Source organism: Struthio camelus, chromosome 1, assembly GCF_040807025.1.
Source record: "Struthio camelus isolate bStrCam1 chromosome 1, bStrCam1.hap1, whole genome shotgun sequence".
In the NCBI taxonomy this organism is placed as follows: domain Eukaryota; kingdom Metazoa; phylum Chordata; class Aves; order Struthioniformes; family Struthionidae; genus Struthio; species Struthio camelus.
Window position 1 is genome coordinate 3,186,469 of NC_090942.1, and position 26,054 is coordinate 3,212,522.

The 26,054-nt window shown below is 41.4% G+C and overlaps 1 protein-coding gene across 4 annotated transcripts in view; it reads left to right on the forward strand.

Annotated features, from left to right (window-relative positions):
* The window catches only part of CHCHD3 (coiled-coil-helix-coiled-coil-helix domain containing 3), a 160,795-nt gene extending 136,579 nt beyond the window's left edge, over window positions 1-24,216 (forward strand). For 2 of the 4 annotated variants that reach the window (XM_068953663.1, XM_068953527.1), the window contains 2 exons: window positions 17,794-17,929; window positions 23,490-24,216. In XM_068953663.1, the coding sequence (XP_068809764.1) occupies window positions 17,794-17,929; window positions 23,490-23,513 (160 nt within the window). In that variant the 3' untranslated portion in view covers window positions 23,514-24,216. Of the gene's footprint in view, window positions 1-17,793; window positions 17,930-23,486 lie in introns of all 4 variants that reach the window. The other 2 variants (XM_068953600.1, XM_068953450.1) reach the window with 1 other exon arrangement.
* The last annotated feature ends 1,838 nt before the right edge of the window (window positions 24,217-26,054 follow it).

The window sequence follows — 26,054 nt, forward strand, 5'->3', positions numbered from 1 at the left end:
GGAGCAGAAAATAGAAAGCGATTTAGAAATACTTGCGCGGAGCCTGCTTGCCTTCTTCCAGCTGAACTCCCTTTCCGTCCTGTGAAATGGTGCTCAGGCGAGGGCGGTGGGCCCTAAATAGAAACACCGTGAATTAATCTTTCCTCTCGCGCATGCGGCGCGCGTTGCCGTGCTTTGTCACGGGACGGTTGCCGTAGTTCAGGTGAAGGTGTGTTGTTCTTCAGTTCCTTTTTCTCAGCGTACGGAAGAGGTTCCCACCGCAGATTTCCAAATGTGGCTTTTAATCGTCTGTATACAAATAACTCCTTTTCCACTAGTTCTGTATGAGTTGACCGATCCTCACGCCGCCCTCGCAGTACAGTTGGGTCCCCTTTCCACATTGAAGAAAGAAGAGGAAGCCAAAAAAAAAAAAAGAAAAAAAAGGCAGAGGGGGTCTCAGGGCTTCTGTAGCAGAGCACGTTCAGGCAACGTGCTTAGCTTTCTCCTGCTTCTTTGCACGCGTGGTTTTGCTTCCTGGGGAGACACCGTGTTCCCTCAGCCGGTGAAAGCCTCCTCATCCACGCACGCCTTACGTACGCCTTTGATTTGCAGCGAGGAAACGGGGGGTTACGTGTTCCTGCTTTTTTGGGTCGAGTTGCCTATTGCTTCAGCCACTTGGCAGCTTGGGTAGAGGGACTTCAGTGGCGGGCAGTAGTTACCCTCCACCTGTTTCAGTTCTTCTCCAACCTGTGAACATACAGAAAGGTTCAGAATGTCAAAATTCTTAAAAAGCAAAAAAACAAACAAAAAAATCCCACTTTATTCAGTGCATTTCCCTATGAAATGATGATCGCGTCGTAAGTGACAACTTTATGGTTTTCCCTGTAGCGACATAGATGTTTAACTTTCCTCCTTTGATCAATATAGTCCATTAGGAATGTAGAGTACCCAACAGAGCTATATGAAATATTAATCGTGCACTTTTTAGCTGGTTGCAGATTCCTTCTGCGTGAAGCAGGAGCCGTCCGTTCTGGAAAAATATCTCTGTGTTTTCCCGTTACGCCCAAATTATGAGTCCGGTTGCGCGGGAACGTGTGGTTCCATTGGGATATTTGAACTGTGATGTGAACGTCAAATGTGAGCATCTGCTTGGTCAGGAGACCGTTTTAAAGTGTTGGATGTGTTTTTGAAAGCTGCATCAACTTATTTGTCCCTTATTCAAAATTTAGATAGCCCACCAATTAAGCGAGCCAAGCCAGTTCTTTCCTTGTTTGTCATAATCTCTTTTTTCCCCTCTTGTTTCCTTTTTTGAAATCCTGGCTACGGTAATTAAAGCTCCGCTCAGGCCAGCGCTGATTGTAGATACTTTGCAGTATGGGATGGAGGAAGCAAGGTTACGATTAATTTTATTAAAACTCGGTCATGACGAGGAACTTCTTATCTGATGCGAATTAGTACTTAAAATAACAAAAAATTTTCTAGGAGGTCTTTATATGAGGATGACCTTTATGACAGATGTGGGCAAAGGTGCTTATTTGTCTAATTTTTTTTTTTTTTTCCCCTCCAGTGTGTCTAGTTGATGCCCCTTCCTCCGTGCCTGTGTCAGAGTGAAAGCACACGCTCGTGTTTCGGCACATCACAGGTTTTCTGTATTTGCTTACACGGACAGGTTAAGTAATTTTATAGACTGCCTTAGGAAAGCAAGCGAGTGAAACTCTTCCTTCATGCATCAGTGGCCAACAGTTAAATTGGCCTGTTCCTTATTTTTGTGTGCTGGTAATCAACCAAGTCCCCTGCAAATTGATGGATGCGCTCATTAAGGGCAGTTCTTGCTGCTGGCTGCAGTTTCGGGAGCCGCTCGTAACCAGTGAGAGCCGACGGCTCGCGGCGCGGCTGGCACGTAGCGCGCGGCAGTGATGCATCTGGCTCCGCGCTCCCTTTCAAGGGCTAAAGCCTCTTGTTTTAATACATCAAGCAGCCTTTGTTGGGATTTTGTGTAAACACAAGTAAATGATTTCCCAATTACGGTATTAAACCAAAGAAGGTTAAAACCCAGAGTCTCGTCTTTTAATTTGTTCTGTGTTTTGCAATCTTGCGTTGCTGAGATTTGCAAATACCTTTTTTTTAAGGATTTTTTTTTTTTTTTTTTCTGAGCACAGCAAGCCTCTCCTCCTGAAAGGGAGCATGTGTTGCAGGGTCGATGGTATGGGTTTTTTAAGGAGCATACACCTGCTTCTGGTTACAGGGTGAAGAATGAACTGCCAATTGCCTCGACGGGTTAGACGTGCTCGGCAAGAGCTTGCGCTATCCGTTGGGTTAAGGCCCCCCGGCTATGAAACCAGCCGTTGCGAAATCGCGGGGTGAAAAGACGCCCGTCCTCCTTCGGTCGCTGATGTTTGCCCGTGCGCAAGCCGCGGCAAGGGGGGTCGGTGCCGCTGACCTCTGTTTTCCCAGCAGAGCTCTTGAACGCGATGAAGTGATCAGAGCAGGGTGCCAGTACATCGGCACCGTCTCGTCGCTTTGCAAGCTGCACGCACAGATGCTGCGGGCGCTGCATCGGGCGTCACTGATTTACATTCATAACACCTCCGTTACAGCTCGTTTGCTGCTACATGTAATTAACCAATTCATCCTTTTTTTTTTTTTTTCTTTTTACCCCCCTCCAGTAGTGTTGGGCTAAAGCATGGGAAAAACAGACTGCAGTCATTCTGCGTAGACTCCTCCTCAGCGAAGTCACAGTTATAAAGCCAAAGCATACCCTTAAACATTTGGCGAAATAATATCAAATCGTATGCTTTGCTGCAAAGTACTGTCACACCTGGAAAGCAAGGTTTGTAAAAAGAGCGTTAAGCTGTCTTGTTGGCTTCTAGTTCAGATGACGTTAGTTCGATAGTGCAACTTTTCTTTTTAATTGCTGGTAGTAGAAAGTATTACCAGGACTTAAAAATTGTCAAGTTTCTCTAGCAGCTGGCAGGTATATTTCACCTAGCTCCCTCCTTAGCTCTGAAAGGCTAAATGGAATTAAAAATCTGTATGTATATTTAGATATAATTTTTCTTCTCACTTTGGGAAGTTGACAAGACATGAGGCATGCAGAGAGATACGTTTTAGTAGCTGCTTCTCTGAGTAGAGCTGCACTTTTAATTGCAGTTGATCTTCCAATTATGTATTTTGTCTTTCTGTTTGCTTAGGACATTTCTAATTAAGCTGAATTTTAGAGTGTTGGGCATACCGCTCAGGTCTGGACATTAGTTAACCGGCAAGGCTTCAGCTTAATCTCTCGGTCAGGCCTGGAGCGTTCAGCGAGCGTCACTGTGTCTTCTGATGCTCACGTAGGCTGGGAATTCTACCGCTGTTTAATTTACATTTTTAAAAAGAAAGTCCTCGTTTCCAAAATGTCAGAACAGCACAAACGCTGCTAGTGCTGAAAGCAGGTTCCATTCATTTCTTGCTGGTCTTCATGCGTTTGTGTCTCAGCGCGTTGCAGATATTTATATTGGCCATGTAGAGAGCCAAAGCTGCATCTGCCAACATCTGGAGAAGGACTTGCTGGAGCTGCTGACATCTGGGAGCTGGATAGGGATCGTCACGTTGTGCGTTTCGGGTTTCTCTTTTGACGAATGAGGAAGTTCATCCTTTTGCTGTCATTTGGTGCTGCTTGCAGACTCAAATAAATAAACTAACGCGTGCCAGGTCGCACTTGGTTAACGTAATTTTTTGTCGAATGGAACAAAACTGTGCAGCTGGCTGCTGACAACAGGCGTACTACGCAGGTGGTGGATCATGGAGAAGCCTTTATAAGTCTGCATGGGATTTATGCCTTTTTATGCATTAGCATGGTTAGGGAGTTGTGTACATAATATAAACTCATCGTCAGTTCATCTAGGTGCTACTGTAATAAAAATAATGCAAGAACCTGTATACCTGTGACCTAAGTGCATTCAGTCATCCGTTAAGGTTAAGGAGTTTGACTGAGGTCAGAGGGGCAATATGTGCCGAATCCAAGACTAGAGTTAAGGGGTCAGTGGTCTTGCTGCTTTCCCGCAAACTTTATAGGCTATTCTTTCTACTACAGTGTACGGTTATGAGCGACCTGATTGGTTTGGATGTCATTTACAGGTAAGGGGTTAGAACAGTTCCTAATCTCCCCCACGCCCCGTCTTAACTAGCGTCCAGTGGTGGTATTCTGGCTTTCTTTGCAGATCCTCTCAGTTAGCAGTTGCAGCATCATGTGTTTTGGGATCCATCACCTAGCAAGGAAAATCAAACAAATGCTTATAGCAGTAAATGATTTAAAGCAGCAAGACAAGAAACTTCATTTCTCATGAAACAGGGAGAAGGGGTATCAATGACCACGACATCAAAGCAAGTAAAAATATATCTTTTTCACAAAATGTTGGATTGGACTGTGGAACCGCAGATTGCCCGCTTGTTTTCTTATTGAGGGGCAGGAGTTTTGGTTAGAGATGGACTGGTGATTTAACAGGGACAATGACTGCTCTGCCCACTCGCTGCCCGTACGGGAGCGTACTGCTAGGAGAGAACAAAGAGGTTTAATTTAAAAAGATCCAAAAAAGAATAGCTGTTTCTGTAGATAATATGTCCGTCTGGAGACGGACATACTTTCCCCCTCCCCTAAACTTATATACTTTAAACATCATTCGCCTTTGATCCGAGAAACCTTGACATTCACATAACTTAATTCTAGGCAGTAGTGGCCTTTTGTGAATATTAACATTTTAAAGCTTTTTCCCAGAAGATGCACCTTTAAAAAATTTCTTACTCTTTTTAGCTTGAATTTTCCAGCAAGCTGTATCAATGGGCATCTTCTTAAATGTAACTGTACGAGTCAGTTAACCGATCAGAGAGTGGTTCTGTAGTGACTCGCACACCGACTAGGGTGACCTTGCAGGTAGCGTTACACCTGCCTTGTCCGACGAGACCAAAGCTCTGAGCCTTTGAATGCAAAACCCTGATGCTAACAGGACTCTGCATCTGATAATACCATGTTAGTCGGAAGCACTCAGGTCCAACAAGGTAGCCCATCTCCCTAGCAGAAAATTCAGCACTTATTTCCCTCAAAACACTATTGTGTTGTTTAATGTATGTTCTTTACAGGATACTTTTTCCTGACATTCTGCCTTTATTTTGCTTAACCTTTTCCCTGCTAATCTCCGTTCTCCCTATGCGAAATGCTAAATTACTCTCTGAACGTCCTTTTTGCTTCCTTCAGTTGTTATTGCTACGTTTCTAAAGCATGGGTTCTCCTTAGGAGAAAATGTATATGTTGGTCAAGAAATGTCATAATCGCTTTTTGAATGTTTTTACAGCATCTGTTGAGCACATTTCTGTATTTTCTTAAACGTGAGCTTCGTTTTCAAGGAAGCCATTGCTCTTTTGGTGATGTTTTTGAAGAGGGGATTTCCTGAATGTTTTTATTTTACTTTGGGATTTTGAAACATTTTGTCTTTTATAGTGATGACCTGTTATTTACGTTCAATGGTACAAATTTGGGAACGTTAGCTCCACCTTCTAACTCTAAAAGACATTGCAAAGAGACAAGGCTGTTCAGCAGGGGAAATTTTCCCTCATTACTGTTTATGGAACATTTAAGCTTTAGTGTCTGTTATCAGTTCAGGAGCCACGTGCCTCTATAGAGGATCTGTGATGGAAATCAGAAAACTTGTCAGTGTTTTTAAAAAAAAAAAAAAAAAAAAAAAAAAAAGAAAAGAAAGAAAGCACTCTCACACTGTCCTCTGCCTCTCTATTCATCTACCTGAGATGCAGAATCCACATAGAGTCCTGAAACATTTATAGCACATATTTAAGCCTTGGGAAAAGAATGGAACAAAACAGCATGAGTATCTTAAAGGAGACCACTTGAGTGCCGTGTCTGTGGCGATAAAGCTTATAAAGATGGGCTCCCTGTCAAGGATGTGTTAAGATGGATTATATTCCTTAGAAAACGCTGCCCTGTGTAGCATGCGTTACTGGAAGCATGAGAAGATCAGGATCGAAGAGTTTTTGCGAGACAGGCTTTATAGATCTGTATGTAATAGAGCACCTCTTTGTCTACAGCGCTTTACTGTTGGTGAGGTCTTGCTCTGGCATGGCCCGTTGATACGCCGTCCCTTTTCTTCTATCGCATTTGTTTTTTTCTTTCCCTTGTTTAGACACCATACTTTGGCAAAAAAGTTGTTACAAGTCTCTCGATAGAAAGCTGCAGTCAACACAGTCTTAGTCACTATGCAATTCAAAAGGAAGTTCTTGGTAGGTAAGTTCAGTGCCAAAAGAGTCCAGTTCGCCAGGTCGTCTTCACCAAATACGTTGGCTCCCTTCCACTGTCCTTCAGGTAGGAGTGTTGCCAGGTGTTCTTCTGAACAGACGACAAAGTAGGTTTTGGTGGCTCTTCAAGAGAATTGATTAATTGTAAAGCCAGTCTATTAAAGGTCCTATCCCAAGTTCTTTCCTTTAAACCTGAAGACTTGTTACTCCCTCTCCCCCGTTGCATGATGTGGCACTGTATAGGAGAAAGGTGGTCTTTAAGCTACTCTGTACGTGCTAAACGTCATTTTTAGGCGGTTAAAGCTTTTTGCAGCTGTGCAGTACAAATGTGTCAAGCTCTACCATCAGCCACTTGTTTTGGATATGGATTGTAAATTAAGTGTTTTCAAATAATATGTAAATATGTTTTAATACATAAGATTGGGTTTTACCCCTTATTCTGCTTAATCGGATGTGTATACTCCTGAAAGTGAATTACTTAATTCTATCTGACTCTGAGTGTTGGGCTTGAATATAAACACCCTTGGTCACATAGATCTCTGCTAAAAGAAAGTACTGAAATACTAATAACTCACTCTTAATACTGTAATTTCCTAAATGAGATGTGCATTTTCCTGAGATTTCTATTGTACATATGCAAATTCATATTGTAGTGCAATGTAAGTTTTCCAGGCTAGGAGAGGCAGACCCGCAGGGAAGTGTAATTTTTTTTCTATCATTTATTTAATGACACGAGGAAAACCAGTTATTTCTTTAAAACTTTCTTCACCACTTAACGTGGGTCCCAGTTTCAAGCCATTTAGGAGATCCATTAAGCCACTGGGTTGCTCCTCTACGTGCATTAGTAACAGGCTTGATGTAATATGGAACAGGCTTGCTGTATCACGGACACATTTATGAAGATTGATAACAGCCAGGGTTCAATGTTAACTTTTATTGTCAAACAGGCTGCAGGAGAAACTGCCTAGTATTGCTTTTGCTTTGATTTATGAAAAGGTTGCCGCAGGAAAAAAGACATCGCATAAAATAGCTCTGCTGGCAGTAGCGTTGTAAAATAGGGCTGTAAGTAGACCAAACAATAACTAACTATAATTATCTTCATTATTGACTCTCTGAGCTCCCTGTACCTGTGATAGGATGCTTTCGCTCACCACCATGTTTGCTTTAAAGTGGACTCACCTTTCCCGCTAAGTGGGATAAGCGTGATAAAATCCTGCTATCTTCTATAGGCAGCACCCGAAGGGCGACCTTTTTCGTTGGGGCTGGCTTAATCCCTGGGATGAAAGAGATCCTTTAGATTTTACCTACTTGTGTGTTCTAAAAATGATACGAGGAGGAAGGAGGAAGATGTTTAGAGAAGAATTACTATTTCTGTTGCAATTTCCACCACTGAGCTATTTTCCCCTCAAATTGTTATTGTTCTCCTGTCTGGGTTATATTTAGACTCTCTATTATATTTAGGTCTTGTTTAAAAAAAAAAAAAAAACAGCCTAATGGCAAAGAACACCAGCACAAGAAATATTATTTTGTGCTGTTAGCCTAGTAGCATCTTTTGTAATGAGATGTGCTGCTTTGAAGAGAGGAGCAAGTTGATCTTTGCTTAGCAGGAATTAGCAATAAAACTGCGGTGAAAACCAGTTGATATCAAGGGGCATGACCTAATGAGAAACAGTTTTAGCAGCTGATCTAAAGTCTGTCAAACTTGGGATGCTTTAGCTGGAAAGCATTCTGCTACCAAACTTTCCGAGGCTTTGGCAAAAAATAGCGACTTAAAAATTGTATGCGATAAGGTTATAAAACGCAAAGCAGCAGAATGGCTTTATTGGAGCAGACCAAAGTGCCATGGAATAACTCAGCGTCCAAACAGCGATGCCAACGCAGAACAAATGCCTGCGGAGGCAGGGTAAGATCTTTGCAAGTGGACAGCGATATTTCCTGCGATATCCTCCAACCTCGTGGTGTAAAACTGCCTCCCAGGTATTGCATAAATGCAAAGTGCCCGGCACTGTACAAGCATAACGGCTGCCATCTGGCACCGGAAGAGTTTGCATTCCAAAGAATTTGCTCCAAGAATTGGAAATTGTAATTAATACAGGAGAAAAATGATTGGCCAATATGAATACTCGGAATTAGTTAACATTTGGTAAAGTCGGCGAACGGGCCGCAGGTGCTGTTCTGCCTTATAACAGTCTCGGGGAAATGTCCCCCTGTAGGCAGTGAAGAAATATGAAATAAAACATGAACGCTGTCCTTGGAGGAGCTGCGAAGTTCAGTGGTTTGTTTGTGGCAGGAGGTACGTTTTCCTCACTAACGTGCTAAAAGGGATGCTGAGGGCATTATGTTTTTGTACTTCCACAGCACCTTGTAGAAGCACATTAAAGCTAAGATATAGTATAGCGAGGTCCAGTACCCACTTATTAGCAACGTGTTCACAGGGTGATTATTCCTCTTTGTATTTGTTTGCTAATGCGTTGTTGTTATTGCAGCCTGGATGGTTACGTTTTATGAAAGAGTGGCTTGCCTCTTGGCCCGGTGCAAGACCTTAGGAAGTGCACGTAGCCTCTGCAGCTTATCAAAGTGAATCCAAGCATTTTGTTGAATAACTTCATGCCCAAATGAAAAACTGCCATTTATTTTACTGTCCTTTAACTTTTTAAGAATGCAACCTTCAGTCGCCTCAAGTCATCGTTGCCCATGGAAGCGGCGATGCTTGATGTCTTTAACTGTTGATTGTTTTTCTTGTCCACTACCTCTGGTCCATAATACCTCTTATTTTTGGGGCTGGTAACAGGCTTTCGGGCCTCTTGCCATTGAAGAAAATAGTTAAACATGTATTGCTCTGTAAAGTAATATTTGGATAATAATGTGCCACAAGTTAATGTCTTGTGGCGCTTCGCATTGAGTGCAGTAGTTGACCTTTGATGCAAACAAAAAAGCACGTCTCCTTCCCAGAAGGAATTGTATAGTACGTATATAAAGGGAGAGCCGTTTTTAATAGTAGTAGGCATTGCTGTGAAGATTTCATTACCATGAGTTTAGGCTGTCCCCGTTGCTCTTGAGTTTGCAAAGCCTGAAGTGAGTTATACAGCTACTTGGAAATAAGTGTCAGTAAAAAAAATTACAACATGGTATGCTATCGTGAATTTGGCTTATGCTGCTCAGCTGGATTTTTGGTCCTTGCTTTGGTCCCTCTCTAGTCTTCTCTTTGTGTGCACGTGCATGCCTTATGCTAGTTCAGCAATGTAACGTTATTGTGAAAATTTAACCTAAGGACAAGAATAATACACTTGCTTATGGCACACTGATCATTTTGGAAGAACTTCCCTTGTGTTGTTCTGCCACTTTCATGCAGAAGCAGGTTTCAAACTGTCGAAAAATGTTGTGCGTTTCCCCCCTCCCCTTAAAAGTCAGTGATACCATATTGTATTTTTGTATGGTATGTAACACTATTTAATATTATTAATGTACCCAAGTAGTCCTGCAGCAGCAGTGGTTGCAAACCACTGGCCTTAGCTAGTTCTTCTCTGAGGAACGTCAGCCAAAGCATTGGTTAAAGTCCTCCAAGAGCAGATCTTGCCTTACAACGAAATGAGCTCTAGGCAGATCTAAAGAGAGCATCGATTCCCTAGCTGCTTGCCCCAGCTCCTTCTGGAAGATACGCTGCCTAAAACTATGTAATGCTGCTGTAGCGGGGAGGAAAAAAAAGCCCTCCCCCCCCCCCAACTTGTAAGACTAAGAAATGGCACCACCTGGTGTTGCTCGCCATGATCCTCTTGGACTTGGCTGTTCATGAACAGCTGAGCACGGGGGATTTTACCAGTCTTCATTAAATAATTTTCTGGGAGGAGCAATGAGACAGAGCTCAAGTGCTGTCACATGCAAACTCTAAAAATAATTTATGATCTGAGTTTACATTATGATGCTCAAAATACAAGTGTTTATATGCTGAGCATGTGCGCGTGCAAGTGTGGGGTTTTGCTCAGTCCAGAGTGAGCAAATTTGACTCTTGTGTTAGGATTAGTTTTTCATTCTACCTGTGGACAGATACCGGATGTCTGAGATGGTCGTTCTTCCTCTCTTAACTTGCCAAAGTTAGGCACTGTTTTTGACCAGTGCAAGAGCAAGAAGTTCTTACTACAGTATATATCCTATATAGATGCAATGCATAGATACAATCTATTCTGTGTGTAGATAAAAACTTCTAGAGTTTCTTCTAATTAAAGATTGCATTTACTGCATTATATTTTCAATGCTGTAAAGACATGCGTGTCCCTGTTAAAATCCTAAAATTTGTGCCATCGTAGTTCATAGAGTTGTTTATTTTAGTATATAAAGCATATATCCTGGTATTCAATACAGGTTGTTTTTTAAGCTCCAGAGTTAAAAATGTGCATCCCAGATTTGGATAATTCCAACACGTGGTTCCATCTGCAGCTGTAAGATTGGGTATATGTAAGGTACAGTATGTAAGGCATAATAATATGTTGGTGTAGTTTTTCTTTTAAGGTTTATTGTTCTTTCAGAGAGGAGAATTTTTTATAAAGGGATAGTGATTTGAGACAATAAAATTCAATGAATACCAGTATGAATAAATGTATCCAATCTAATTTTGCCCATCAAAGTTGACAGGAGCCTCCAATTCCTGTTTGAGATCGTAAATTCTTTCTGTAAATCTTAGAGGTGCTCTTTCCTCCCCATATGCAATAAATATGTTGTTGCATCCCAAAGAATGGTTTCCGCTTTGGTTATTCTAAAAACTGAGCTGTAACTCTACCAATGTACCGGCTGTTTTACCAAGGGGGAAACATTCTCTAGGCACAAAAGTGGGGGGGGGGGGGAAAAGTCAATAGTACTTTCGTCTTTGTTGAACCACATTTTTGTCAACATATTGGACTTGACTTAGTACTCTCTAGGCGTAATTAAACGTCTGTCTTTGAGCAGTGTGTGTGAATGTGCTGGAACGTGTCTGTCTTCTCATCTCCATCCCTAAATTGCAAAGGTCAGAATGTTCAAAACAGATTTTTTTTATTTGCTTTTGAGAAGGATGGATGGGAAATGAAATAAATGAGAGAATGACAAACATGTGCTTATGTTCTTGTCAGTGCTGGGTTTTTAGGCAAAAGAGTTTAAAAATAACGTGGGCGATATCAACACGGGAACTGATCACATAGCACAAAAGGTTCGTGTGTCAGGAGGCAGCGTAAGTTGTATTCAGACTTCTGCGTAAGTCACTTGTTTGGTATTACTGCATGCATGTAGTGTTCTCACTTGGAGCGGGACAGAAAGGAACGTGGTTCTCTTCCACCGTTTGATAAAAGACTTTGTTAGAAATATTCTTTTACACCTTTTGGAGAAGTCACACTATGTAGTCAAGTGTAAATAAAAGCAAGAATCAACCATACAGTTCGTGGTCTTTTGCTGGCAGCACTTCCCACACTGTAATTTTGAGGGCTCTGTGTGGGCACAGTTTCATTATGGACTGCTTCATAATATCAGTTGTGGATTTTTAGAAATCAGATAGTAGTAATACTTCCACAATACTTTTAAAAGAACATAACCATTTGGTTTGTGCTTTGCATGTTTCATAATGTGCTTACAAGTCATCACCTACTTAATGTGTGAAGACAATTTTTAAAAATAATATAAGGAGTAAATTGACTTAAAAACTAAAAATAATGGTGCAGCAGTAGGGAGCTTCATAACTACATGTCCTTTTGTCTTTTTTTCCCCTTACTTGTCCCCTGTACTTTGTTTTGCAACTGCTTTTTATACTATAACCAAGTCCTGCCAATTGCCTAGGAAGTGATCCTGTTGGAAGTGGCTCTTTGTGGATGAGATAATCTGAAAAAGAGCAACACCCCCCCCCCCCAACACACACACCTCTTTTATACCATTTTCCTGTTCTGCTTTAGTCGTCTTGCCTACACTTTATCTTTGAGTTGACCTTCTTTCTGGGTCTTCTCTTAGGCTTATGTTGCGCTCCTGCTGAGTCTTTATGCAGAATATCTGAAACGCGGCTTTTTTGTCCATCATCTCAGCTAAATCCGTCACAACTCAGGATACCAGTTACTGCAACAACTTTTCCCCCGGCCATGACAAGTGAAATTTTGCCTTGACAATGTCTGTTGAAATTAGCGTGGGAACTACTGTTTGCCTAGCCCGTGTATTTCTGACCGTCTGTTTGCTTTCTCTCTGAACCACTCATGACACTAGCTTCCATCACTGGCTTCTCCAATTTTCAGACAAGCGCCTGTTTTTAATTCTTGGTCTTAGGAGGAACTTCTGGTAGATGTAGACAAAGACAATCGGTTAACTTCCCGTAAGTCCCTCAAAATCCTATTAGTTGCTCATAAAGCACTTGAAAGCAATTAGGCTGTTGCTGTAGTTAGCTGGCTGTCTATCAGGAGAATAAAGATTGCCTCGGTTTCCTTTTTGTTTTACCGTCTGTTTGCATCAACTTGTTGTTTCATATCTTCTGTGTGCATTGTAGGCAGGTTGAGGAAATGGAAGCTTTGATAGGTGTCAACATTTTAATGAGGAATAAAGTTGCTCCTTGGATACCTCTGGCCAGCTAATGGCACTAGCTTTTGTGATCTGTTGAGGTTATTTTTACTATTATATTATTATTACTTTTATTACCTTTTTATGACAATTGTCTGAAGTCCTGATCTGGTGGGGTTATGCTAGATACCTGCGCAGTTGGAAACTCATCAGCGATTCGGATTCCGTCAGTCAGAATGTCAGTTTTATCACAAAACTTGTATAGCTTTGCCATGGCGATTTCAAATCTCCTCTTTAGCAGACATTTTTTTGAATGCTGTGAAGGGGATCCTTTCTTGGAGCCCCCAGGAATACAATAAGCTGTGCTCTTTGAGAGAGGCTAGATGGGTACAAAGTTGCTTTCATTAAATTTTCTCTTCACGCTTTGGCATGCAATATTTCTTTTTAAAGCTTTCTCTTATTTTCTTTTGTGTCTTCATCCTATTACCTTTATGAGATTCCATTGCATCAGCTTGATTGAAAAGGTGGGTGGGTGGTTTCCTCTGAGGCTTGTTCTAGTGCACAGGAATTTTTTCCTAGAATGTGAGGCGCTTGAGGAGCAGCTGGGAAAGCGAGCACCGATTGAGTAATTGTAAACTTAATAAACACAAGTCGTTACTATTGTGCCATGTAGTGCACAGTGCAGATCAGACGGCTGTTCATATTGACTTTTGCTAAGAAAGGCGTTTTAAATTTCACGTGTGTTGATTCTGTAAAGTGAGTGAGTCACTTTCATTAGAGATTGAGATTTGTCAGGGTGTCCTGTCGTTCCTTGTTCCCTGGAACACTATTTTTCTATTGTTTTCTTAGGTATAGTTGTGAAATTCCCAAGTGTTAAGGTTGGGCAGGTCCTCTGCCACATATTCAGAAATAAAGATCTCCCTCTCAGGATATAGAAACACAGAATAAATCAGGTTGGAAGGGATCTTAGGAGGTCTCTAGTCCAACCTCCTGCTCAAAGCAGGATCAACTCTGAGATCAGACCAGGTTGCTTTATTCTTTGGGTCTTGAATGCCTCTAATGGTGAAGACTGCATCATCTCTCTGGGCGGCCTGTTCCAGTGCTTGACTGTCCTCATTGTGAAAAAGTTTTTCCTTATATCCAGTTGGAAGCTCTTGTGTTTCCATCTACCGCATTATCTTTTGTCCTCCTGTCATGCACTGCTATGAAGAGCATGGTCCCCCCAAAGCTCGCTCTTCTCCAGGCGGAACCAGCCTAGCTCGCTCAGCCTCTGCTCACAGGGCAGGTGCTCCAGCTCCCAACCGTCTTGATGGCTCTCTGCTGAACTTTCTTCAATTTGTCAGTATCTTTGTGTTAGGGGTGGGGGGCAAAACTGGGCGCAAGATTAGTGATGTTGTTTATCAGGTTCTAATTAGATGATGATAATGGATTCCCTCGATCTACTGGCAGTACTCCTGTCCATACAGCCCAGGATGCTGCTGGCCGCCTTTGCTGGCTGAGCACACTGCTGGCTCGTGTGCAACTTGCTGTCTACCAAGGTTCCCTGGCTCTTTTCAGCAGAGCTGCTCCCCAGCCAGGCACTCCCCAGGCTGTACTGTTGCAAGGGGCTGCTCCTTCCTAGGTGCAGGACTTGGCGTTTGCCCGTGCAGAATTGCATGAGGTTCCTGTTGGCTCATTCCAACAGCTTGTGTAGGTCCCTTTGGATAGCAGAGTGTCCTCAAGTGTATTGACTGGGTCTCCCCAGTTTGGCGCCATCTGTAAACTTGATGAGCGTGCACTTCCGCATCTTCCCCTCCAGGTCACCGATAAAGATGTTAAACGGGACAGGTCCCAGTATAGACTCCTGTGTTCCTCCAAGCCTGCAGATGGAGCATGACCTACTAACCACTACCCTCTGAGCCCAACCATCTAACCAGTTTTTCAGCTCTCTGTTTGTCCACCCATCCAGACCGTAACGTCCTAACTTGGATACAAGGATGTTGTTCTCTGGTCGCATTAAGTTTACTTTTTTTTGTAAACTGCTCACTTTCTGATGCGTCTTTGGACTTTCCTGAATCATGATTTGAACAACCACTTCCAAGAGGGGAGAAAGTTATGGAAAGAAGTAGTCCAGTTAAAGATGTGTGGTTGGAAGGTAGCGATGGTGGTTTCATAGGGCAACTGTTTAAGTGTTGGAGCACTACAAAAAAAAAAAAAAAAGAAAAAGAAAAAGCTTAGAGTTTTCTTAATAAGGGAACACCAGAGGTTCCACATAATTACTATTTTTGCACTGTTTAGCTTTTCTTTTATAAGCTTTCTCTTCAGTCAAGCCCTCCAGACCCCGAAAGGCTTCTGTAAAATTATCGTTGTTTATAGGAACATTAGAGAAGTTCTCCTTTAGGGAGATATTTCATTTCCCTTTTAAGGATTTTTCTTGCTGTTGGCTGTTTCTGACTGTCCATCTAAGAGTACTGCCATACATCACCAAACAGAAATCAATTGCAAACTCTTTGGTAGGTTTGCCATAATGCGCACTGGAACCTTCTTTCCTGAATGGGAGATTCTGCAGCGAATGGTTTATAGCCATCTAATGTTAGATAGTAATCTCATTTAGCGTTTTCCCAAAAGTGCAAATAGTGCATTAGGACAGCATAAAAAGCACAGCAGATCAATACAGAGCCAGTGCTCTCCTTGAACAGATTAATCCAAGGAAATGGACGTTGTCTACTTCAAGGGACTGGCCTTATTCACGTTGACCTCCCGTCAGTGCCGGGTTGGAGCGCCTGAAAGGATAAGCAGCGGGCTGAGAGTGCGTTTTGAAAAATCACCAGTGAAAAATTGTAGCATGAAAACAGGCGACTGTGAGGCAGGAAATGAAATGTCTTACAGGGCTGTGGTATTGACAGCAAGGTAAAGTATCCATTGAAACATTCAAATAAGGGATAATGTGTGGACTTTGAATGGTCACTGATGGCGCGGCTCAAGGAAGAAAGGAATCAAGAAAGCCCCTTAATGCGGGTTAGAGTGGGTTACCCCTTTGAAATGGCTTTAAACACATTTGCAGAATTTATGTAGTACGTGCACAGAAGACCGTTTCCTTCTCTCTTCACAATTTATATGAGGCATGCTCTGTGAAGGCCTTTAAAATCACTTGTGAATAAAGGCACAGTTACGTTTATTGTGTGTGGTTTTTGTTAACTCATGGCCTATTGTATTGGATTATCAATCCAGACCAGCGTTTTAGTCACTTAAAATGAGCTCTGGTTTAGTTGGACCTAAATCATCAGAGCTGTGAGTCATAAGTCAGCAAAGAGCATATGTGGTGCTTCCTCTCGTACTTTTATTCCATCCTGACACAGCCACAGACCCCACCATAATCAGTGTACAGCATTTTATGGTCATACGTTTTGATGCCTAACAGCCTTTTGAAAGCCTTGCTGATGTCAGCAGAGGGGGGATTAAGGGAAAATCCTCACCCGTGAGAGTCTGCAGAAGTTTGAACTTTCAGACCATAAAGCGCGTAAGCACCTGGGACTGCGTTTAAATTCTGTTTTCGGCAGTTCACGGATGTATGGTAATGAATGAAAAGAGTGAGAGGGATGTTTTATGTAGGTATGTTCTGTAAAATCAAGAAGACTTAACATTCCTTTTTTGGTACTACATCTTGCGCGGTTGCCAAGAAGTGAATTCCCCTAAGGAACAGTATTGTGCTTCGCCTTTCACTTTCATACGCTAGTAAAATATAGATCTGACTTGGCTAATCAGCAAAATAAGAAGGAACAGAATATTCATCTGAGAATACTGTGGCTGATGAGTCTCATTCCTTTTATGACCTTATTGAACTAAAAATAACGTAGGCTGGAAGGCAGGTTAAAACAGCTATTTTCAGGCTTTCCTTGTAGGATAAATGGGAGGATGCGTTAAGTATACATTTCGTGCGCATAAAACAAATGGTTGTTTTCAATTTATAGGCGCTGTAAATTGTTTCTGTAAAGTTTTGCGTGTTGGGATTTTTTTTTGCCGTTTAAAAAAAAGTATTTTATTTTTAATGTTGAAGATTTTTAACTCTGATCTGATTGTCTCCTATAGAAATGAGTGCCTTAAAAGGGTATTTATAAAGTAAACGTCCAGTTAACTTACTATTACATTGTACATTTCATCTCGAAAACACTTTTCCAACCTCCTTGCTTCTGAAATAGGAAAGTATTGTATTCCCCTCTTTAATTCTGTGGCACCATCACTGTGCATAACATTTTATGGATAGGTGCAGTGACAACGTTTTTGTCCAAAAGAGATGAGTTTTTACAGGCTAGACTATAGAAGTTTCCACTCCTTTAGCTTCTGTTGAAAGCAACGAGCGTATTGCATCAGCCAAGGAGATGGGTAGAGTAATGAATCCACGCGGCAAGCAAAATAGACAGACTTCCTAAATAAATTGCACATACGGCGTCAGGATTAGAATTGAGGTGATGGATGGAAAGAGGGAAGGAGCGTGCACCAAAATCAGAGGTTATCATCAGATCAGCAAAAGCAGATTGCATAATCTGCTCACGGTAGCAGGTTTTTTACGTTCTCCAGGTCAGCCCAGCGTGTGATGGTTCCCTCACTTTCTCTCTCAGGCAGGAGCAACATTTAATAAGTAGCAAGATGGTTTGGTCGTAGGACTTTACAGTGAGATGAAGCTTGATGTGTCCTGTGGTTTCTAAGTGGAGGTGAGATCAGACACGCTTAGTTGTTGTTGGACTCTGCAGTGAAAGGTGTGCGCTCGCAGGAAGCTGGGTGTTAATTTGCTCTGCCAGCTGGAACTGAGCGTTGGCTCTGGATGACACCTCTAGTCTTAACAGCCAGACTTCTACATCTCACCTCCATGTTCGTGGCTGAGGTTACTCAGATTATAACACAAACAGCTCTAGAAGTAACTTTTCTTTATAACTTTAAAGTGTTTCTTTTCAATTCTATTATTTAGTTTTCTTCTTAAAAAAAAAAAAAAAAAACTTTCCTGAAATCTTTCTGCGAAGGGAACTAAAATGTTCTGTTTTCTTTCCCTAGGCGATATGAGTCTCATCCAGTCTGTGCTGATCTGCAGGGTAAAATCCTACAATGTTATCAGCAGCATGCTCAGGAGACCCTCAGCTGCTCTGCGCTGGCTAGCCAATACCTGCATTGTGTCAATCATGCCAAACAGGTGGGTGTAGAAAAATTGCTACTGAAATATTAATGGAGTAAAAAAGAGGAAGAATATAGGATTATTCAATTAGTCCCTCTTACGTGCTAAAGCAGTACTGTTCCCAATATGTGTGTTGTCACAAGCTCTGTAGAGTCCACTTTCAATTTACTTAAACGATCGGGTTTCCATCTCTTCCCTTGGGAAACTATTGGTTAGTGCAGTAGCTATCCCTGTTGGCAGACGTTTCCTGGTATCTGCAATTTTAGCAGTAAGACAAGGGCGTTAGACTAAGCGGTACTATTTGTCATAAATATGACCGTTTCCAGTAACAAATGAATGCATACCTCGAGCTAAATAGCTAACAAATTGGAAGTCTTGATTTCTTTTATGTTAGGTACTCTGCGAAAGTAATACTGGTATTTAGCTGGTCTTGCCCTCCTGTTATCTGTTTGCTGGGGTGTGTGTTTTTACTTTAGGTTATCAACGGTTATGCTTTATTAGTGCAGCAAAAGGGGAAAAATGATAGCAATATGTTTATGTTTCATTATAAGAAGCTAAAATTTCTAAACGTGCTTTTTTTTTTTTTTTTTTTTTTTTTTACCTCTTTACATTAATTCAAATATGGAGATGCATATGTTGGCCTCAGTTGTCTTCTTAAAGCAGCCAGTGGGAAACGTGCTTATAGGCCATATGCGCAGTGTGCATAAAAAGAGCTTAAATAAGTCTTTATTTCCGTTAAAGTCTATGAACTAATATTTGAATATGTAAAAACACATGCTCTAATGTGTTAGCAAAGACTCAGCAAGCACTGCTGAGTGTTTGATAATGGTAATCATTTTCGCTAGAGTTAATTCTGCCTGTAAGGAAAGGTAGAAAGAGTTTGACTGTAAACATTCTCTGTGCCTTTTTTGCTGTAATGCTGGCTCAGTCTAGCCCCGATATTAGTGAAGATGTTGCTGGAATTAATACTGCTCGCGCTCTACTGCTATGCAAACTGTGGCAGGAGACAACGGTTGCGTGGCAGTGCTGATGCTGTTCCTACCATCCTACAGCTCTTGCTACGTTTGTGCTGTGCTGTTATTGTAATTCTTTGCTTATGTAGTTAGTATGCTCCTTTTTGAACAGGCATCCTGAGCGGATTGGCAGAGCTGGAAGTCAAGCTCAGCCCTGCTGTGCTTGCTCTCTCAACGCGCAGCAGCGCAGGACGAGGACAATTTGTACGGCTGTCGAGGCAGCCCTAAAATCACTCTGTAGTATTAAATGTTGTTCTCGTTAGTGAAAGCTTTCACTGAAGAGGAGCCGTGTGACAAAGCGTAAGGGCCAATGAGGTCACCTTGGCCGTTTCAAAATTACGTCCTTTGGTGTATCCTTTTGTGTTTGTCCTGCCTGCTTGTTAGTGCGATAAGCTCTCGTGCTCCTTCACCGACCTGAAATTTCCGCAATCTACTACGTTTCTCTGCTCATGAAAATTTTTCCTGATATTCCAGCCTGGCATTTTCTTATATAAAGCTACTGATATTGTAATAATTTTGGAAAGATGGTGGAGCTGTGCTCAGACACCTGCGGGTGACAAGTGCAGTAAGCGTTGTCCAGCTGCCTTCCTTGGGCACAGAAGCTGCTCTCGCGCCGTTCCGTTAGCAGCGCTCTCCAGCCGGCAGGCTTTGCTCGTCTTCCTCTTTGCCTAAAATGTACGCTTCGTGACTCTTTGAATTGTACTTTTTTTTTCTTTACAAAGAATTTGCAAAAGATTGTGGGGTTTTTTTAGTTCTGTTAATTTTCTGCTGTGACACACACAACAATTTGTATGTGGATTTAATATTTCTGAGTTTTTCCTTAGTGTGTTTGTGTGTGTTTTAGTCCAAAATCCAGTCTGCATTTACTGGACTGTTGATGCTTTTGGAACATTTTAGAAAAAAGGACAGTGCATAATATTAGATTTATCGTCTAGTGGACTAATTTTCATTGTGCCTTACATCATCTGGAACATTTATTTACTGTATTTATAATCCTCTATTATTTTTAAAAGGAATTACAAAGTTTATATTAATTACTTATACATATTTAAGATATGACTTAAGTTTGTATCTGATATGAATTGCTTCCGAAGACTGTGATGAGGATGAATTAATTCACGTTTAAAAGAGACAAGAAAAGAAAATTGCATAAATATGAGCAAGAGGTTTTTGAGCCCTTTTAGGCACCTTATTTGTTGAAGATCTTCAACCGAGCCTGTCAAGCAGTTAAAAGTGTTTCCTGAATGCTGCTTATTCTCTTTCACACATGTTTCAAGATGGGAATCCAGAGAGGTTTCTCTTATGATAACAGAGAGGGAGAAGCCTTTTATGATGGAAATATTTGCAAGCAGGAACGATTGTCTTCCATAATGAACATCAGTTCCCTAGAGCTCATCCTTCATTTGTTGCAGCTGTAGTTGTAATTATTTTTACTTGCTGATAGCCCAGAAGTCCAGACAAACAGCTACTTTGAAATAATTGTTAAACGCTGTTATATAATACAGCAAAATTGCCAAATATGTGTGTTTGGTTGGAAGACAGAGGAGTGGGATAAATAGCAAATTCAGAAATGAAAAAGTTAACTGATATTGGCTACAAGAAACAAACAACGAAAAAAATTTGCTAGAGGGAATAGACTAAGATATTGAAAACCAAATAAGTTAACTAATCCGATTTCCTGGCGGTGAGTCTGGGCACTTGTGCTCAGGCTGAGCACACTCTGTGCTTTTCATAAATTGAATTTATTGACTCCTCTTTCTTTCCTATCTTGCTTATAATTATCTCACTCTCTCTTCTGTACGCTCCTTATTTCTCATCCTGTCTGTAATCTCATGTCTCTATCTGTCCTTTTCTCCCCTTGTTAGAAAGGCCCAGAGAGCTGTTAATTCAGAAGAGTTTGACACGTTGTTGTATCTTCGGTTTAAATCTTTTCCCAAAGTCCTAAGAAGCTAGTGAGATAAATTAAATGTATTATTAATGTTTGTATTATATTAGAATAGAAATGGAGACAAAAACTACTTAAAGAAGCCATTAAGGAGAAGATGCTATGATTGTCCATACCAAGTATTTCAGTGTTCCCACTGCTGAAGTAACTCCAGACAGAAAAGACACCGCGCTAATACGGACCATCCACTGGCATTTTTATCACTTAATCCACTGTCAGCTAACATAGAAAATGTGGTGTAGAAATACCCACATCTTTTCTGGGATGCAGAAACAATGCTGCTGCCAGGGAGTTGTAATTCCTATATAGAAGAAGGACTGCAGTAATAACATCTGTGCAGTACAGTTTCCTATTAGACCACTGTATTTATTAAGGGTGCAGGATTCTGCAGGCAGCTTAGGCTTGAGAATAACTCAAAGAATGATGCCAACAGGTGCGGGTGTCCAAAAAGCTGGTTACAAAATGTTACCCTTCAGCCTCATTGTAACCGTTGTTTTAATTTGTCGGATAGCGTGGTCCTTAATCATGCATCCTAGTCCGAAAAAAGCCCGTTTTTTAGCCTTGTCCTTCAGTATTTTTTCCTACGTTTTGATTTTTTTATAAAGCACTTGCTACCATCTCACGATCTAATGGAAAAATTAGCAGATGGAAAAAATGCAACTGAAACGCAATAAAAAGACCTTGTCTTTTATGGCCGCCATTTAAGACTGCCGTGTTTGAAGGAAGTGTGTTATGGGAGGCTCGGACCATATTCCTTTTATGCTTATGCTGGTGTCATGAAAAGACATGAGGAAAAACCATTAAGTAACTGAAATGAGTGTATAGTTGATGTTAAATTGCAAAAGTCAGTAAAAAACATAAAAGAAACCAGAAATGTAGACAGAAATAAACAAAGCCCTCAAACAAACTTATCTGTGTGAAGATGAAATTATGCGGGCAGAAATCTGCGCATGATGAGCAAATGCCTGCAATTTCTTTCCTTGCAATACTAAATGAAAGAAAGGTAACAAAGAGTTTTTCTCAGATCTGTTGGGATTTTCCTGTGTTAATTTATGCAGTGTTAAATTTAAGTAAAGTTAATATTCAGCCCAGCAATAGCTTCAAGCAAGTTTCCATAATACCACTGCAAAGGAGACTTCCAGTTAAAATAGCCTTCATCAGTTTTAGAGAAATCTCTGAGGGGATCCTGTCAAAACTGAAATGGGAGGTTTTGTTAACTAATAAAAATTTTTGCTTATCTTTGTTTATAATGGAATCTAGACAACTTAAAACTGACTCTTCTTATTTTGTCAGCGTGTACTTCCCTGACATGGCTTCTGAACAGTGTTTGCGATCACAAGGACGTTTACCGTCCTTTCAAATGCACACTGTCCTGTTCTGTGGTGCATATCTTAATCTTTCTTGAGGAAACGCTACTGGATCTAGTTGAATGGTTCATCAGATTATTTTTAGGAATGCTGTGAGAATGTGGTTAAAGTACGTGGCAACAGGCTACCCATTCCCTTTAATTTGCCCGAGCCTTAATTTTCATGGCTTTGACAGCATAGCCCAGGATCACAAGAGAACGTGCCCTGTCTGGCCAGACGTCGCTCATGTATTTGAATCAGCTACTTGTAGTTCTCTTACAAGATTTTAAGGTTTGCATTTGGGCTTGATCTTACCAAAGGCCCTGAAAATTGTCAAATCCCTTCCAACTATTTTTTCCAAGGAGATTCAGAATTGCTCTTACTCTCTTCCCCGTTTTTTGGATTTCGGTGGCAAGAATCGATAGTTTTCCGTAATTAACTTGACAGTCCTTCAGTGAACATAGCTGGCCTTCAGCATGTTGTTACTGCCTAGCCTGCCAACGTCATATTAGATCCCACTTCTCCTTACTGATATAGGTACATGGTATCCATACTTGTGCTTGTTTCTACAAACCTCTTGTTTCTAGATGATAGATAGCAACAAGTTCTTAGTAGGCCCCTACATATTGTCCTTCCAAGTCTGCATTTTCATAGCAGAGGCCATTGCTTCTCTGAATAGAGTCAAGACCTTGATGGCAGGGCTCTCTGATGTGACAGTAGGAAGCACTCTTGGACTACTTGACAGATGTATGCTTTTAGCCCTTGGTGGCCTGGCTGTGCATAGGAAGTGATTAATGAAGAACAAGGTCAGTGCAACCTGTTCAGACTATTGAGATGTTGATTATGACTCAGAACACAGGAAGAAGGTAGGTAGGGGAGGTATTTAGTGTGATGTGACTTCAGTACATATTTCCTAGAGTATGTAATGGCTGGCAGTGGGATTTATCCTATTGTAAGGTCAGATGCTTTAATTTCCCTTAGCCATAACCTGACTGCAAGCCACGATAGCGTTAGGAAGGATAAAAAAGAATGGTTCCTGCGACTCTTCACTCTCCAAGTGTCTGGTCTGGTGAGGTGCAGTGTTCTGCCTCAGTGAGTTGTCTCCATGATGACATGAATGTTGACAATGTTTCTGCTACTATATTTTAAATTAAATATTACTAATACTAGGATGGAAATGTTACTGAACTTCGGAGAGTGTCTAAAATAACTTTGAAATACTGAGTTAAGTGTTTCTGCCTCTCTTCCCCTCCCCTCTCCTTTTTTCTTAGCAGAGCATGCTTGGGAGAGGAGGATAAAGGCATTGTCCAAATCAAGCACAAGACCATCAACTCTAATTTCAGCAGAAGAGCGGTTTTTCCCCAAAATGATATGACAGACCATTTACAGGGCAGACCAATAAAGAGAAGAACTGGAAGAGCCATTTCAAGAGCAGCAGCCATCACAGCTCAATCAGTGTGGCCATTTGAAAAGCCAAAACCTGTATCTTATTACATCAGAAATCATACAGCGCAAGATACTGTTCGGTCTTAGTAAAATCCACTTACTGGTGATTGAAGGAAGGAAAAGAAAAGAACCTTTCATTGACCTTAGAAAGGAGAAATATCCTTGAAATGCTGCTATTTCATTGTGGAATCTCCTCAACAACTTCTCGCTTTCAAAGACATGGGTATGTAACACTTGGTGTGCCAGGACATGGCAGTCCTTGGTGAGCGAGTCAACTGCTGCTCCACACTGTGCAGTCTGTGTTCATTGCCCTTATTAAACGTTTCCTTTCGGTGTATAATGAAGTAAATTTTGCTTTAACTTATTTCACAAATTATGTAACTTGGTGAAGTCTCTCTTCAGGCCTTCTGCTGGAATGGTGTTAACGCTCCAACTCGTAAGATGTAACATGGCCTTTATTTACTTGAAATAACTCGATTGTGCTCCTCACTCCCATCAAGTACTGACAAATATGCCTCACTCTGTACCAACAATAAATATATTTTGTGAACAAGATTGATGTTTCAGTCTGATGAGTGTCTTTCCACTTGCAGGCAGACGATGTTCCCTCTGCTTTCTTTCCAGCAGAGGTTATTGCTGAAACTTCAAAGCATAGACTTTTACACATAACCAAACTTGGTTTCAGGAACAGTACTTACACATAACTGCTTCACCAGAACATCAGGGCAATTGATAGTCACGTTTGATGTTTGCATCTTGTAGGTGAGAAATTGTGGCTTATTTTCTTGCTTGCCGTAACTTAACAAGTCCTTGTGAAAACCAGGGATGGGGTTATCCAGTGGGTGCTGCAGCTGCAAACTAAGGAAGCAGTGCCTTGTAAAGAAAAAAGATCAGATCTGCGTTTCTTTTGGAGGGAAGATGAAGGTCGTTTGCTGTCTCTGAGAGGAATGAGGATTTCATTGGCCGTTGTGGCCACCTAAAAATGGACCCTCTTGATAGCATGCTGTGATTCATGCACCACCAGAGTTTCCTTTCTTGGGAACTACTTGGGAGTTAGTGGTCACACAGTGCCCAAAATATCAAACCATCTTTATGCAAGAAACACCTGGGTTTAAACCTCCAAAGCCCCACGCCGTTAATATGCTTGCTGATTTCATTTAATTGTTTTTGCTCAGATAATGACTGCAGCATTCATCTTACTGAGCAGTCTCAGAAGTTTCGTACGCAGTACTAGTAATGCCAAATGAGCAATGTGTCTAGAGCCTTCTGCTATTTGTTTACCTGTTCTGTTTCTCTAATTGGCTACATTTGAACTGTATCTTACCGTACAATTGCAAGTGCACCTGCGGATCTCATTTGTATTCAAAATGTTGCCCGTGACTCTGCTATCCTAATTATCAAGATGCTTTGTGAGTACTGTTTAATTAAAGAGGCTTTTATGCTACAAAAGGAAGCTGGTCGTCTTTACGTGTGAACAAACTGTAATATCTTTAGGAAAGGAAAATCCTGGCACTCAATGTCAGATGCCAGGTAACTGCTTGAGAGAAATAATGGGAACATAAGTGACATGTTTACATGGTGACTTGGTGTAGTGTTTACAAATCAGCTAACTCACAAATTCTCCTTTATAATGTTCTCTTTTGTAACAGAGAGCCAAGAAGTTGGCGGATCCATCCTTGCCAGACTTAGAATTGGCAGCAAAATGCAGCATAGAGGAAAAGCAGACGGTTTTAAGGCCAGATGATTCTGTAAAATCAGGAGAAGAGTTATGTCGGGAAGGAAGGTCTCTGTTATTGCCAAATGTTTATTGGTTTCCCATCCTGATAGCCTTGAGCAATGGGAGTTGGTCTTGGATGCTTTGTTCCAACTGTGTTCAGGGCTTCATTTGAGATGCTAAATTCTTTAAACATCTTCTGTATCATCGGTAGCAACATCTCCAGCATGTGTTACTTGAGCTGGAGGACTGCAGATTGCAGTGAAAAGGGCACAGGCTGTGAAAAGGTCCACTTTATGGACAACTTTTCCTATTGAAAATGTAATTAGTAGAGGAGCAGTTCTGAATGTTTCTGGGGTGAACTTCAGTTTACCCCTCTTCTGCCCATGCCACCCCTCTTTCTGCCTGCCTGTGTCCTAATCGCTTCCTCAGTCTTTGACTTCTTCCTTCCTCCCTTCTCCCTCCTTGCTGGTAAGGAGGTCAAGTAGGGCACACGTCTTTTGAAAACAGAGTCGAGAGGAGATAACAGAAATTTCTGCTCAAGGAAGCAGTATGTTTGCCAAGGGCAGAGACACTTTCCACCTTATCTTTGGAACTGGACTAATGATGCAAAAAAATGCAAAGTTTGTAGGATCCGAAGAAGCACAAGCAGGAGGAGTATGGCTGCAGCCTACTGTTT